Source organism: Nestor notabilis, unplaced genomic scaffold (assembly GCF_000696875.1).
Source record: "Nestor notabilis isolate BGI_N333 unplaced genomic scaffold, ASM69687v1 scaffold16451, whole genome shotgun sequence".
Taxonomy (NCBI): Eukaryota; Metazoa; Chordata; class Aves; order Psittaciformes; family Psittacidae; genus Nestor; species Nestor notabilis.
In genome coordinates, this window is record NW_009914395.1 from 1 (window position 1) to 12,220 (window position 12,220).

The following is a 12,220-nucleotide window of genomic DNA, read 5'->3' on the forward strand; positions in this document are numbered from 1 at the left end:
GGCAGGCAGCGAACTCCCATTTCCTGCCTCCGATCTGCCCACGATGAATCACTGCAATTTACCTCCCCGGCTCTCTCCGTCTCTTGGAAGCAGCAGCAGCAGCGCTCGGGCTCTTCGGAAGACGTGGCTGCATCGGATTCTTTTCCCTCTCTCCCCTTTTCTCTCCTCTCCTCCTGCGTGCCCAGCAGAGAAGTGATTTCTAACCCCGCCACGCACACACGTGGTCACTGCTCGCCACCCCCTGCCCTGATGCTCAGACCCTTTTCACCCCAGTTTCTAAATTCCCTGGGGAGTTTTGCTTACCCCTGTCTGCTTATGCTGGGAATAACATAAAGAGGGATGGCTCTGACCTCACTGCAAATGCAGAGCCTCAGGTGCCCAAAATCCTCCAGCTGGCTGAAGGAAAAGCTGTCCCCAGCCTCAGGGATGTGCTTGGCTCCTGGAAAGGGAAAGCAACAGTTTGGGGAGGAGCTGGGGTCTAACCCCTCAGGGTGCACCTGAAAACCTCCATCCCTGAGGATGCAAGAGTCCAGAGAGCAGCATTCCAACCTTGGGCCACCGCCAGCATCAGCTGCTTGGAGATGCTGTGAGATGCCCCAGCAGAACCCACGGAGAAACAGCGGAAAAATGGAACACGGAGGACAGATGGGGCCGAGGAATAACATATCGGAGCCCAGGCTGGCCAGGAAGCGGAGACGGAGGAGAGCTCCACCAGCAACACTGCCACGGGATGATGATTTTCCTGTTCAATCCCACTTGCTGCTCTCAGGAGACAAGGATTGGTCCTTCAGATTAAACACAACCAGAGCCACAGTTCTTGTTTTGGCTCAGTGCACAGAAACCACTTAATTAGCAATTAAACCTCAACCAAAGAGTTTGGTGGTGACCGAGGGAGCTAATGGCTGTTTTCAGTACAATGCTCTAATTCGAGGTGCCCCGCAGCAAAACTAAGCCACTCTCATGGGTGAAACATTGGCATTATCCAGACCAGTGTTTTAACCATGGGGTGGTTAGTGTGAGAATGCTGGGAAGAGGGAAGTCACAAACTGCCCCACAGCTGGCACAGGGCTCAATGTCTCTGTAAATACCTCTCCCTGAGTGAAGTGGTTTCTCAAACTTGGCTCCCTGAAGCCTCAAACCCCTCTGTTCCGGTACAAGTCCCCCTTAGAAAAAGCCATTAACTAATGCTTTTAATTGCTCTGCAACCCTGTGGGTCACCCTTTGATCAGGACTTTCACCCTCCCAGTTTCCATCACTGTGATTTTTGTTAACTCCCCATCTGCACCCTCCCTACGGGGCTGGCAACAATTGAGGCCATTTCTGACAGGGTTTTCTAAACGCCCCTGTTGTTCAAGGCAGCACCCTGGGACAGCAGCTGAAAAGAATAAACTCAATAAGGCTGTTTTCTCCCTTTTTTGCGTTTAATTTCTAGAGGTACTGCCTCTCCTCTCAGCATGTAACGTGCAAAGCTCTTTCCCAAAGCACGGTGAATGAAAACTCTCAGGTCACAACGGAATCACTGGTGCCCAAGGACAAGGTAGAGAGTACTCTGAATGCAGGTGCTGGCTCTGTCGAGCAGGGGATGACTTCAGCTCGTCTTTTTTTGTCCCCACTGGCCACTGATGGGGGACAGAGGGAGAAGAGAAGCAGCAAGTGGTTCAACCAGAGCTTTCTACTTGCTCACCTTTGCCTCCAGAGAAACCAGGGAAGAGAAAGGTCACAAGTCGGTTGAGCTACAGCACTTGGCAGGGGCTCAGGCTAAAGCAGCCCCGCTCTTTCACGCTGGCAACGTGCTTTTAACAAAGATTTGCCTCTGCAGCAGTCCATGCTGATGGTAATTCCCTCCTCTCTATAGTTCCAGGAGGAGGAAGCTGTGGTGAGGAAGAGAAAGGACACACAAAACAGGCCTGGAATCTAGTTTCATTTTATTTTAGCAAACCGCATGTTCTTCACTTATCAACATCTCTACATTAGCAATTGTATAGCTCTCCAACTGTTCTTTAAAAAAGGGTAAAGAAGAGGTGACCAAACTCAGGCTCTTCATCTTTTAAAAACATTGGAAAGTTGGATTTCAAGAAGACTTTTATATGTTTTGGTTTTAAGGTAACAGATGTGGCGTGGAAACACTAATTCAAATCACCCGCCTAATCGAGAACTACCCCTTCTGGAGCCCCCCCGGCATCAGACAATCAGTGGATGCTGCAGTAGGTGATTACTGAAGATCTGACTCACCATCAGACAAACCTTGCTGGTGTGAAGGAGCCAAACGTGCCACCTCCTCAGCCTGCCCCTCTACCAGCCGAGCAGAAAGCAGCACCCCCAGGACTCAGTGCAAGTGCTGTATATACACTGCTTCTTCACAGAAGCGATAAGGACCTCGTCATGCAGGGGATCTGGGGAGGACTCTTTTGCCCTTGTACCTTCTCTTTAAGAAACACATTCCCCCAGTCATCCTGTTCCCGCTGGCTAAAGACATAAAGATCTTCTTTGAAGAATGTTTAAAGCCAACCCCCCCCTCCCCAGCCCCCAACCCAAGAGGAACACCAGAAAATGTACAGGTTATATACGCCCTAGAAGAAGTCCTACCATTATTGCAGAAACTACAGATGACTTGTTCCAGGGGAGGGGCAGGCACGAGGCCCAGCATTGAGCTCTAACAACTCCTCGGGTTGCTTTGATTTAATTCGCAGCTTTTTTTCCCCTCATCATTCAAGAAAACAAAAAATAAAATAAAAAACCAACAAAAAAACCCTTAAAAGAAGTGTTGAAGCATCAGAACTAAAATACAAATGCATGTTGGACTTAGAAAACAAGATTGTGGATTTGACCATTCCCTGACACTGCAAAGGTTTTACTTTTTTGCCCGGAGAGATTTCCTCATGGTGGACTTGCCCTTGGCAGAGGGTTTCACTTCCTTCCTCCCGCTGGCTGCTGCTTTCTTAGAGCTGCCACCAGAGGGTTTCTTGATGGCTGGGGCTGCTGGTTTGGCTTTCTTAGCAGGGGTTTTAACCTTGGTGGGGGGCTTTGCTTTGCCCCGGCTGGCGGCGGGGGTTTTCCTTGGCTTGGGTTTGGACTCTCTTCGCTTCATCGGAGGGGCCCTGCTCCGTGATTTTGGGGGTGGCCTCTTCTGCATCCTGTCAGAGAGAGACAGCACAAGAGCTCAGTGGAGGCACAAATGGCACCCGGGGCAGAGCTGCTGTAGTCAGTTTGCATCTTGGCATCCTCCTCCTTTACCATGGCTGTTGCTTTATGCAGCAGCACATTTCATTAGCTAAATCCCAAAGAGCAACAACTCCGCTGGCAGATCTTGCCACGCTCAGCACTTCTCAATGCCCACAGTGCTCTGCCACAGAGGTTTCCACCTCCTTCATTAAGCATGTGAACACACAAATAACGACAATGAATCAAAGTCGATTGTCAGGACAGTTCAGAGACCTGAGCACCTTCCTCTCCACATGGAATTGTATTACTTTATTGTATACTTAACAACACTTAATGTTAAATCCACATTGTGAGGAAGACAGGCTTCAAATCTGGCTACAGGACTGCAAATAACACTTACTGATAAGGAAACACTTAATAAATCCGGAAAGTCCCCTGTGAAATGTCACACTTCTGTAAAGCACAAAAAGTGACTTTAGGAGAGTAAAGGCAATACATAGAATAAAATTTCTCTCCTCATTTGGAGGAAAAAAAGGGGTAAGCTTCAAATTATGGAATAGGGGAGATCAGTATCTCTGGAGCAAAGCATTATCAGAAACTTCTTCCAACACCTCTGAGCAACAGCCCCGTGGATAAACCACACCACGAGACAAACCAAGAGTCACCTGTATCATCTGAACAAACCCATTTCTCTCTCATGCTGCCGTACCTCTTCTTTGGTGGTGGCTCTTCCTCCTCAGACTCTTCCTCTTCAGATTCTTCTTCCTCCTCAGATTCCTCCTCTTCCTCATCGGATTCCTCAGAGTCCTCATCCTGCTGCTTCTCTGGGTAGAGCACATCTGGGCTACAAGAGGGTTCTTGTCAGAGTGTGACTTGCTATTAAGGATACGACTCCAGCAAACCTTGGTTAACCCTGGCAGAGACTATGCTGCCATTCGGCTCTTTGTGGGACACTAGATCACCATCCCTGGGCTCCACGTGGCCCAGCACAATGTACACTCCCAGCAGAAGAAAGGCTGTTTTAGTCTCGCAATAGCTAATCTAGGTCATCTTCCCTCCTCCCACCTCTCCTCCACATCAGCATTAAGAAACAGCTGGGTCCTACTCATTGTGAGCACCCTTGCATTAACACCACACTGCCTGCTCACGTGAACTTGTTTTAGCACAGAAACACTTAAATAGCCTCCACCTTGCAAAAAAAAGCACCACGACAGAGGATCTGAGAAGACTGAGCCTGTGTTCAAGGCCAGGTTGGACACAGGGGCTTGGAGCAACCTGCTCTAGTGGAAGGTGTCCCTGCCTGTGGCAGGGGTTGGAACTGGAGGAGCTTTAAGGTCCCTTCAACCCAAACCAGGCTGGGATTCTGTGAATGTTGTAGTTCATCAGTTATTAAACCCTCCACAAACTTTGCTGTAAATAGGTCAGCCCATGAACCTCTGCAACACGTGTCTTGAACATTGTTTAACAGCCAAGCTCTTTACCTAGGATAATAAGGGAAGCAAAGCTGAAAGGTTCCACTGAAGCCCTTTCCAGAAATTTGCTCCATCCAGCCATTCTTCTCACATTTCTGCAGGGTTCTCTTCAGTAGATGCACTGTGAATATAAAAATCAAATAAAAAAAATAATCAGAGGAAGGTTGTTACTATCTTTATCCACTTGTCTGACCTTGCTGCTCCCTGCAGAGTCCTCTGAAATCAGAACTGGAGAGTCAGGATGAAGTCTCCTTTGCTAGGACACCTGCAGAGCACTTAGCAAGTGTGGCTTTAAATTCTCCAAAGGATGAAGTCAAGAACAGTGCATGGTTTTGATGTCCCCATCAAGGGATGCTCCTTCACAAATGCATTCAGGTGTGGCATGGAACTACTGCTGTCCAAATTTAACCCAAATCTCAACTTCCTACAGCCTGTTCTCCAAAGTGTTTGATAAAGCAAGTCTTTACCCTCGTTTTACCCTCCTTATGCCCTAAATGTCATATGTGGTGCATCTTTCCCCACTCTGTGTTTTTGTTTTGCTTTTTTTAAAAGGGAAAATACCTGGTCTAGAAATATGACAAGTGCACTTTTTATTGCAGTCTTCTGTTCCGTGTGCACTGTGTAAGAACTGTAACCAAACCTGTGCAAGAACAGAGGGTCTTTGGCAAAGGGCTGAAGTTGTTTAATCAGTTTAAAACCATTTGCAACTTGAATTAGAGGGACCATTTTCATATTTAGCTCCCTCCAAACCAAGGGAAAAGCAAGGCTGCCCTCAAGCACCTTCCAAGGAGGTTCACTTGAGAAATGGAAAAATACAAAGAAACACAGTGGCTGAACTGTCACTTGAATCTGTGGGTATGACCAATGCAAAGGTATTTGCTCCAGCTGCTTATTCCACACACCTAAACCAGGCTTTTATCAAGCACTGACATTTCACAGCAAGGGAATCCTTTGGGATAAGGCCATACTTTCACCAGGCTGTTTCTGCTGAAATACTGTACTTTGAATGGCACCGGCAGAGCCTGCACAGCTACTGGAGTCAATCCTATCCATTAAGTCACTACTGCCGCAACATTTGGATCCTCATAGTTCAAGAACTCTTTAAAAATACACACTTCTATAGAACAGGAGCAACACATAAAACCTAAGGCTGGTTTTACTCTTTCTACCAAACATAAATAGGAGCACGTAAAGGATTTGACTCCAGTCAAGTCCAGTTTTGAGGTATAAAAAGTGGAGGAGTGCAGAGCACTGGCTCTGCAGCGTGCACCCGCCTGCTTTTACATCTCACCAGATCTTCCTGTGGTTGCCCTTAAAAGAGAGCAGAGATCATCAAAATTCCTTTTATGTAACAGAAAGGGAAAGAAAACAACAGATTGCAGCTGAAATTTCTTTATGTGACTTGCAAGACTGACAAGCACTCGAGCCTGGCTGAGCACAGGCCTCTGAGGACCAGGGAGATTTCCAATGCTCCCGAAAATAAGTCGTGCTTAGCATGCCTGGAAACTCTTCTCCCTGCCCCAAGATTAAGAAGTCACACTTGACATCAGTCTCTAATTGGCAGAAGGCCTCAGGCAGCTTCTTTAGCCCACGCTGCTGTGAGGGAACCTGCACTCTTCTCAGTGTCAGTAAGTCCTGTGTCAAACAGCTGTGCTGCTGCTGGGCTTCAGCTCCAGGTGAAGTGTGGGATCAGCAGCCTCCCTCCAGCTCATGTCCTAAGGAATGACACCAGCACCATGACACCACAGCAACAAACTCATCCACCTCTAGGTTTGACTCTAGTGGAGACTGCTGTGAGCTCACCCTGCTTCAAATGACCTCCAGCACTGGTTAAACTACTGCAGTGGGGCTCAGGCCAAATAATGCACATAAACCATTAGAACATCTGCTTCAAAGTGTCTGGTAGTATTGCTTCTGCTATGCAAAAGCCAAAACAGACATTAGAGTCATTCCTGAGAACAAAGACATGCCAAATCTCTTTCCAAATACAACAGGATTAGTTTCTCTCCTCACTTGCTTGACCTTTTAAAAATCAGAGCCGAAGAAGGACCTCAAGCAAATCAGTAAGAGGGGTGCCTGTGAATGCTTTGAAAGTTACACTGTGCAACTTCTCTAAAGAAAAAGCAACTGGGAACTGCATTTATGCCAAGCTGTTGCCTTTCAAAATAGAGACAGACAGATGAAATCAACTTGGTGATTTAAGAACAATAAAAGTACTTGAATACTATTCCTCCTTCCTGGGAATGTGCTACAGACAAGAGAAACATACATTATGTCCCAAACTAGCCTTTGTCAGGCTTGAAAGGAGCTGATGGGAATTAAAACCACTGAGCATCTCTGCAGCACAAAGAGCTGAGCAGCTGTCAGCTCCCCAGCAAGCTCAATGGAACATTTCAAAGGTGCTGCACAGACACATCTGCAGCTGCAGGACTCTTTCAGCATGCAGAAGAGAAGCATCACACAGGTTGGTACTTTACCCTGGAGGTTGGAGTTGGTCCCTGGGTGGTTTTCCAGGATATACTTCTTGAGGGCTGTGGTGGAGCAGGTCTTCGGTTCGTTCATGGCCGCAATAGCAGACAGGATGGCGTCTTCCATCAGAGTCCCACCCAGCAGGGGCTTCTCCCCTGATTTCTTCAGCTATTTTCCAAGGAGGAAGAGAAAAGCATCAAGACAAAATTCTCCCAAACCAGGTCAGGACAAGCTCCTCTGCACCAGGTGGGTCGGCGCTCCTGCATCAGCACAGATATGTTTTACATTAAACACCGCACGGGGAATGCTGCTCTCCCAGCTTTAACTGGGAGGACAGGCCTAGTCAAGTGGCCTGGAGGGCTTTTTATCAGTAACATATTGTCCCAGTCCCCAAATACACTGCAAGGATGTGGCAATTATCACTCAGGGCCTATCACTTAAGGGCCTATCACTCAGGGAAGGAAATAAATCAGCTCTTCTTCCATCCCCCAGAGCAAATGTACTCAAGAGACTTCTGTGGAACAGCCACAAGAACAAGGCATCTGGGGTACCTACTGCACCCACAATTAGTGATGGAATGGAAAGCTTACCCCACCATCTCCCCTACTGTGCTAGTGAGTCAGAGCTGAAGCAGCATGAGGAGCACGCTAAGCAAGGAAGGCAGGGGGGCTGCTCCAGAAATGTAGACCCAGAGGAGAATAAGAGTCCTACTGCTTCATAGGTGGACAACTGAACATGACAGGCTGCTAAAGAAAGGTGTCCCCAATGAAACTAGGGCAGGGGGAGAGGGGGTGTTAACTTATATCCAAGGCTTGTGGTCAGTACAAGCAACAAAACAAGATGAACTCTGGCTCTGACCTGGAATGTCCCAGACGCTCCCTTCCCTGTGATCTGCTCTAACTGGCCCTTCTCTACAGCTCTCTGCAGGGCATTCTTCAACAGCTGTGGCCTGAAATACAGGAGGAGAAAGCTTTACTGACACACACACACTGACAGCTTCAAAAACAAACAGAGAAACAAGGCTTTATCCAGAGTGTGAGCAGAGCAGTACTTACGAGTGGTATCTGCCTACCTACAGGCATTTTAAATGGAGATCTGTCAGCAAGTGCTGATTACATGAGAAAAACAATGTACGTTAGTGGAAACTGAACTGCAACATTTCTTTGGTGTCACTGTGCATCCAGAAACAGACAAGCTCCACTTGGAAGGATTTAATCATTTTGAAAATCATATTTGGACTCGGTGGGCAATGAGTCAGCTCACAGACAACAAGGGACCGAGTACAGGCCCCTGCAAGAGGTGGCACACGGGGCTTTCCTAGGTTTGCTTCCTCCCAAGGCTTTCACACACTTCATATGGGCAACCTTAAAGCATGTGAGCACATGCCAGCTAAAGCATCCAGAACCAAGAGGGACGAGGTCCCAAGGAGAGGCTCCACATCCACACAGCTAAAGGGAGCTGGTTTTGATTAAGGGTGGAGGTACTCAGAGCATGATGTTGGCGTCAGGAACAAAGATTGGGTGTGGAGGGATGCAGGAAAAGGCACAGCTTTTCCTCAAGTTTTCCTGCAGGCTCCACAAGGCAGAGCACCACCTGCCTGCTGCAACACTGAACTGGATCACTGGGAAGCAAGGCAAAGCCAGAAGAAGGCTGTGTGTCACTGCTCCTCTGCAGCTCTGCTTACAAGAGTGAGAGTGTACTCCTGCACCTACCTTATATCTACTTTGAGTTTGGGGTAATACTGAGACACATATTTCTTGATGAGGCTGTAAGAAGCTTCCTTCGGCTCACAAAGGCGGGTGAAAGCCAGTGGCAGGATATCTTCCAGCTTGACTTGTTGCTCTGCAGCCGAAGTGGAAGTGCTCTTCTGAAATACACACAACTTTACTCATCAGTGGGGCCTAAAACTCTGCAGTTTCTGAACCAGCAATGGACAAGGAAGAACTGCTCCTAACCCTGGCCACAGATCTGCAAAATCAAGTCCTGTAAGGCAATTCTTTAACAATTTAAAAAGCTGAGCAGCTTAAGGAAAATCAAGCAAATTTGGCTGGAATTTTCATAGGAGTCTCAGGAAAGTTTTGCAAATAGAAATTGCTGATTATTTAACAACATCTGTATTTTTACATTAATTTCCTTCCTCTTTCTACACACGCTTTCCTCTGCTGCTCTTCTGACACAGGTAAAAATGATACACACCGACATGAAACTTAAACCACATCGAAGGCTTTTTACACAGCTCAAATCTTCCCAGAAACTAACAGCTTAAACAGGAGTGGTTTTTCAGATGACAGAATGAAATCCTGACTGAAGCCAACTTTCCCATCTGAATTTTCCTCCATCCCTTTGTTACTGTGAGGAGGGCATGAGCAGGAAAAAATAAAGTCTGTTGTTTATACAGAAAAGACAGTGGGGAAATGTGCTGAAGTTTAATGGCTTTGATGCTGAACAGCAGCTTTGCACAGTCGGAGGGGTGAGGGTGCTGCTCACCAGACAGCTGCTAGCTGCATTCACCACCAACAAAAGTAACTAGGAACAAAGACACTGATATGCTGCAGACAAGAAAAGCGATGTGTTAGCAGTTATCAAGTGTCTTGCTCAAACTTCTTGTGGAGCCAGTGAGCTCTATTTAAAAAGTTACACTGCAACTAGTTTTCTCCTGTTCCCTAGCACCATGTGTGTCACAATTTCCCTCAGCTTTAGGGCTTTTAGTCTCCCCAGATGTATTACAATACTCTCTGGGTTCACCCATCTAAGCTGCAAGGGGATCAGCAATTCTGGCTAAGTGTTTTGTAACAACAGTGTTAGAAACATATTTCATACCCTGAGTGTAGCAGAGAGTGGAGACCAGGGGAGCTGGACTAATTGTGAGGGCCATGCTCAAAACCCTCTCCCCCCATCACATAGCACTACCTCAGAACACTGCACACCCAACATTAGCAGCTTTCTTCCAGAAGCCTTAGGACATGGTCATCTTCCTCCCTCTGCACTCACAGCTCACGGAAAAATGTTCATCTGACAGTCCTGAAGACTGAAGTCTTCCATTTATCCATGCAACAGATAGAACAGAAACAGCAGTAGCATAAAGCTCTCTTACAATACCTGAGAGGCATCTCTCTCTACCAGGTAAAGACAGAAGAGGAGCTTCCTGGTTATTCAGTTTTCTGCCTCTGAACCAAAGCCTAGGGGTTTAATGTAAACATTTTAAAACTAAGATTTTGATTATTCTACTTGGTTTAATTTCTCAAACTAACTTTCTGCTTCTGATTTTAGGGAACAGGTTTTTTAATTACTGTACTTGGGGAGGAAAAGTACAGCAAGGAGAATACTGTCTGGGTTGGGGTTAGGCTGCCTTTGGTACGATACATGTGTTTCGGTGCAAGATCTTTCAGGGTATTGTTTAAATTGATCCATCTTACCTTTCTGTCTCTGGCTTTTGGAACAGATTTTCCTGCACTAGCCACCACCACAAAGCTTCCAGAAGCTCCCTTTCCTTTCACCTAGTTTGAAAGAAAGTACATTTCAGTCTTTAGCAAAGTAACCCAGAGTAATAACAACCTGCAAGAGACTCACTGACATCATTACACAGATTTTTGACTGCACTGTCACCCTGGTGATGGGCTGTTATGGCAGAGGCTGTTTGAACCCACTGAAACTTCAGTAAGATCAGAAACTACAGCCAGACATTAATAACATACTCTGCTGTCCTGACCATGAGATCCTAACAGACATCACAAGCATAAATCAGTGTTAAATGTGCTGCTGCAGAAGTGACAGTGCTGGACTCAGTTTGAAGACACAGGCTGCTGCAATGCTGTGTGACACAACACCAGAGACAGTCATACACTGCACAAAAGACAACTGGGCAAAATGTCTGAGTGACAGAACAACAGTGAAATCCTGTCAGTGTCTAACACAGTGGAGACAGAGGTTGATTAACCTCCATGAGGAGGAAAAGACCTGCTAACAGAGTTTGAGAACCCCCTATGTAATTCAGTAACACCACCTCCAGTGCTGCTCCACAAAGCAGCTCTTACCTGCCTAATGATTCCTCTCTCCAGCTCCCTTTTCAAGGCTTGCTTTAGCAGATAGCCTCTCCTCTCCAGCTCCAGGGAAGGGTACTTGTGGATGATGTATTTGCGTATTGCAACAACGGATGCACCACTCTTCTGAAAGCACGCCTGAAATGGCAGCAGAACATTAGGAGAAACCACTTGCACTGGAAAGATCTTGCTGTGGGATTGGAGAACAGCAATTGAACTGACGCATACAGGCCAGCACATCCACACAGGATGCCAGGCTGGCCTTTTCCTCACAATGCCTCAAGAGGATAAAACATAACTAACAAAATACTTGAGCTAAAGAGCAGACAACACAACAGCAGCACAGCAAGTGCATGTCAATCACTCCTCTGTTCTGTAGCACTTACACATAATGGCTTAACCACTAAATGGTACTACAAAACACAGTCACCTTTTGGCAAACCACTGCTGCACAACTGGCAAGTTGTTGCACTAACGTCAGAGTTATTAAGTCAGAACAAGTCGCCAATTCTGGGTTTTTAAGATAATGGAGGCTTGACATAAGTAAACAAGCAAAAAGCCTAAGCTGAAGACCATATTTTGAAGATAGAGCAGCTGGAAAGGCCATACTGCAGTTAAGGCAGGTAGAATCCAGGCCAGCTGTGAAGGCAACTTGTGTGAACTAAGCCTCAAGGGGAGAGCAGCAGCACTAGTACAACAGCACAGGGCTCTTCTTACAAGCAGGAGGGATACAGTAAACCCAGGCCAACACCGCTCTGGAATGCTGGTTTACAGTATCTCCAGCTGCCTTGAATTAGAATAAGTTAATGCTGAGAAAAGCACGTATCAAATAGATGGCTTAATCAAGGTAAATCAAGTTAAATGTGGCTAGAAGGCACACCAAATTAAATGATGACAGCAATCAAGCAGATTATGTCATCCTCCCTGTCTAATAATGTAACGCAGGAGGAAACAAATTCTAAACAAAGAAATAAGCTACAGGGCCTCTCATCATCATCATCATCATCATGGACTCACATTTCAGCTCCACGGGCTTCCAGGCAGAAGCACACGTGTCTCACACAGTGTTTCCTGCTG

The 12,220-nt window shown here is 46.7% G+C and overlaps 1 protein-coding gene across 1 annotated transcript in view; it reads right to left on the reverse strand.

Annotated features, from left to right (window-relative positions):
* Window positions 1–2,851: 2,851 nt before the first annotated feature.
* The window catches only part of HP1BP3 (heterochromatin protein 1, binding protein 3), a 12,298-nt gene continuing 2,929 nt past the window's right edge, over window positions 2,852–12,220 (reverse strand). The window contains exons 5-12 of the mRNA XM_010023643.1: window positions 11,138–11,281; window positions 10,520–10,600; window positions 8,816–8,970; window positions 7,962–8,052; window positions 7,112–7,271; window positions 4,644–4,755; window positions 3,872–4,006; window positions 2,852–3,134 (exon numbers count right to left, since the gene is read on the reverse strand). Of these exons, the coding sequence (XP_010021945.1) occupies window positions 2,852–3,134; window positions 3,872–4,006; window positions 4,644–4,755; window positions 7,112–7,271; window positions 7,962–8,052; window positions 8,816–8,970; window positions 10,520–10,600; window positions 11,138–11,281 (1,161 nt within the window). The remainder of the gene's footprint in view (window positions 3,135–3,871; window positions 4,007–4,643; window positions 4,756–7,111; window positions 7,272–7,961; window positions 8,053–8,815; window positions 8,971–10,519; window positions 10,601–11,137; window positions 11,282–12,220) is intronic.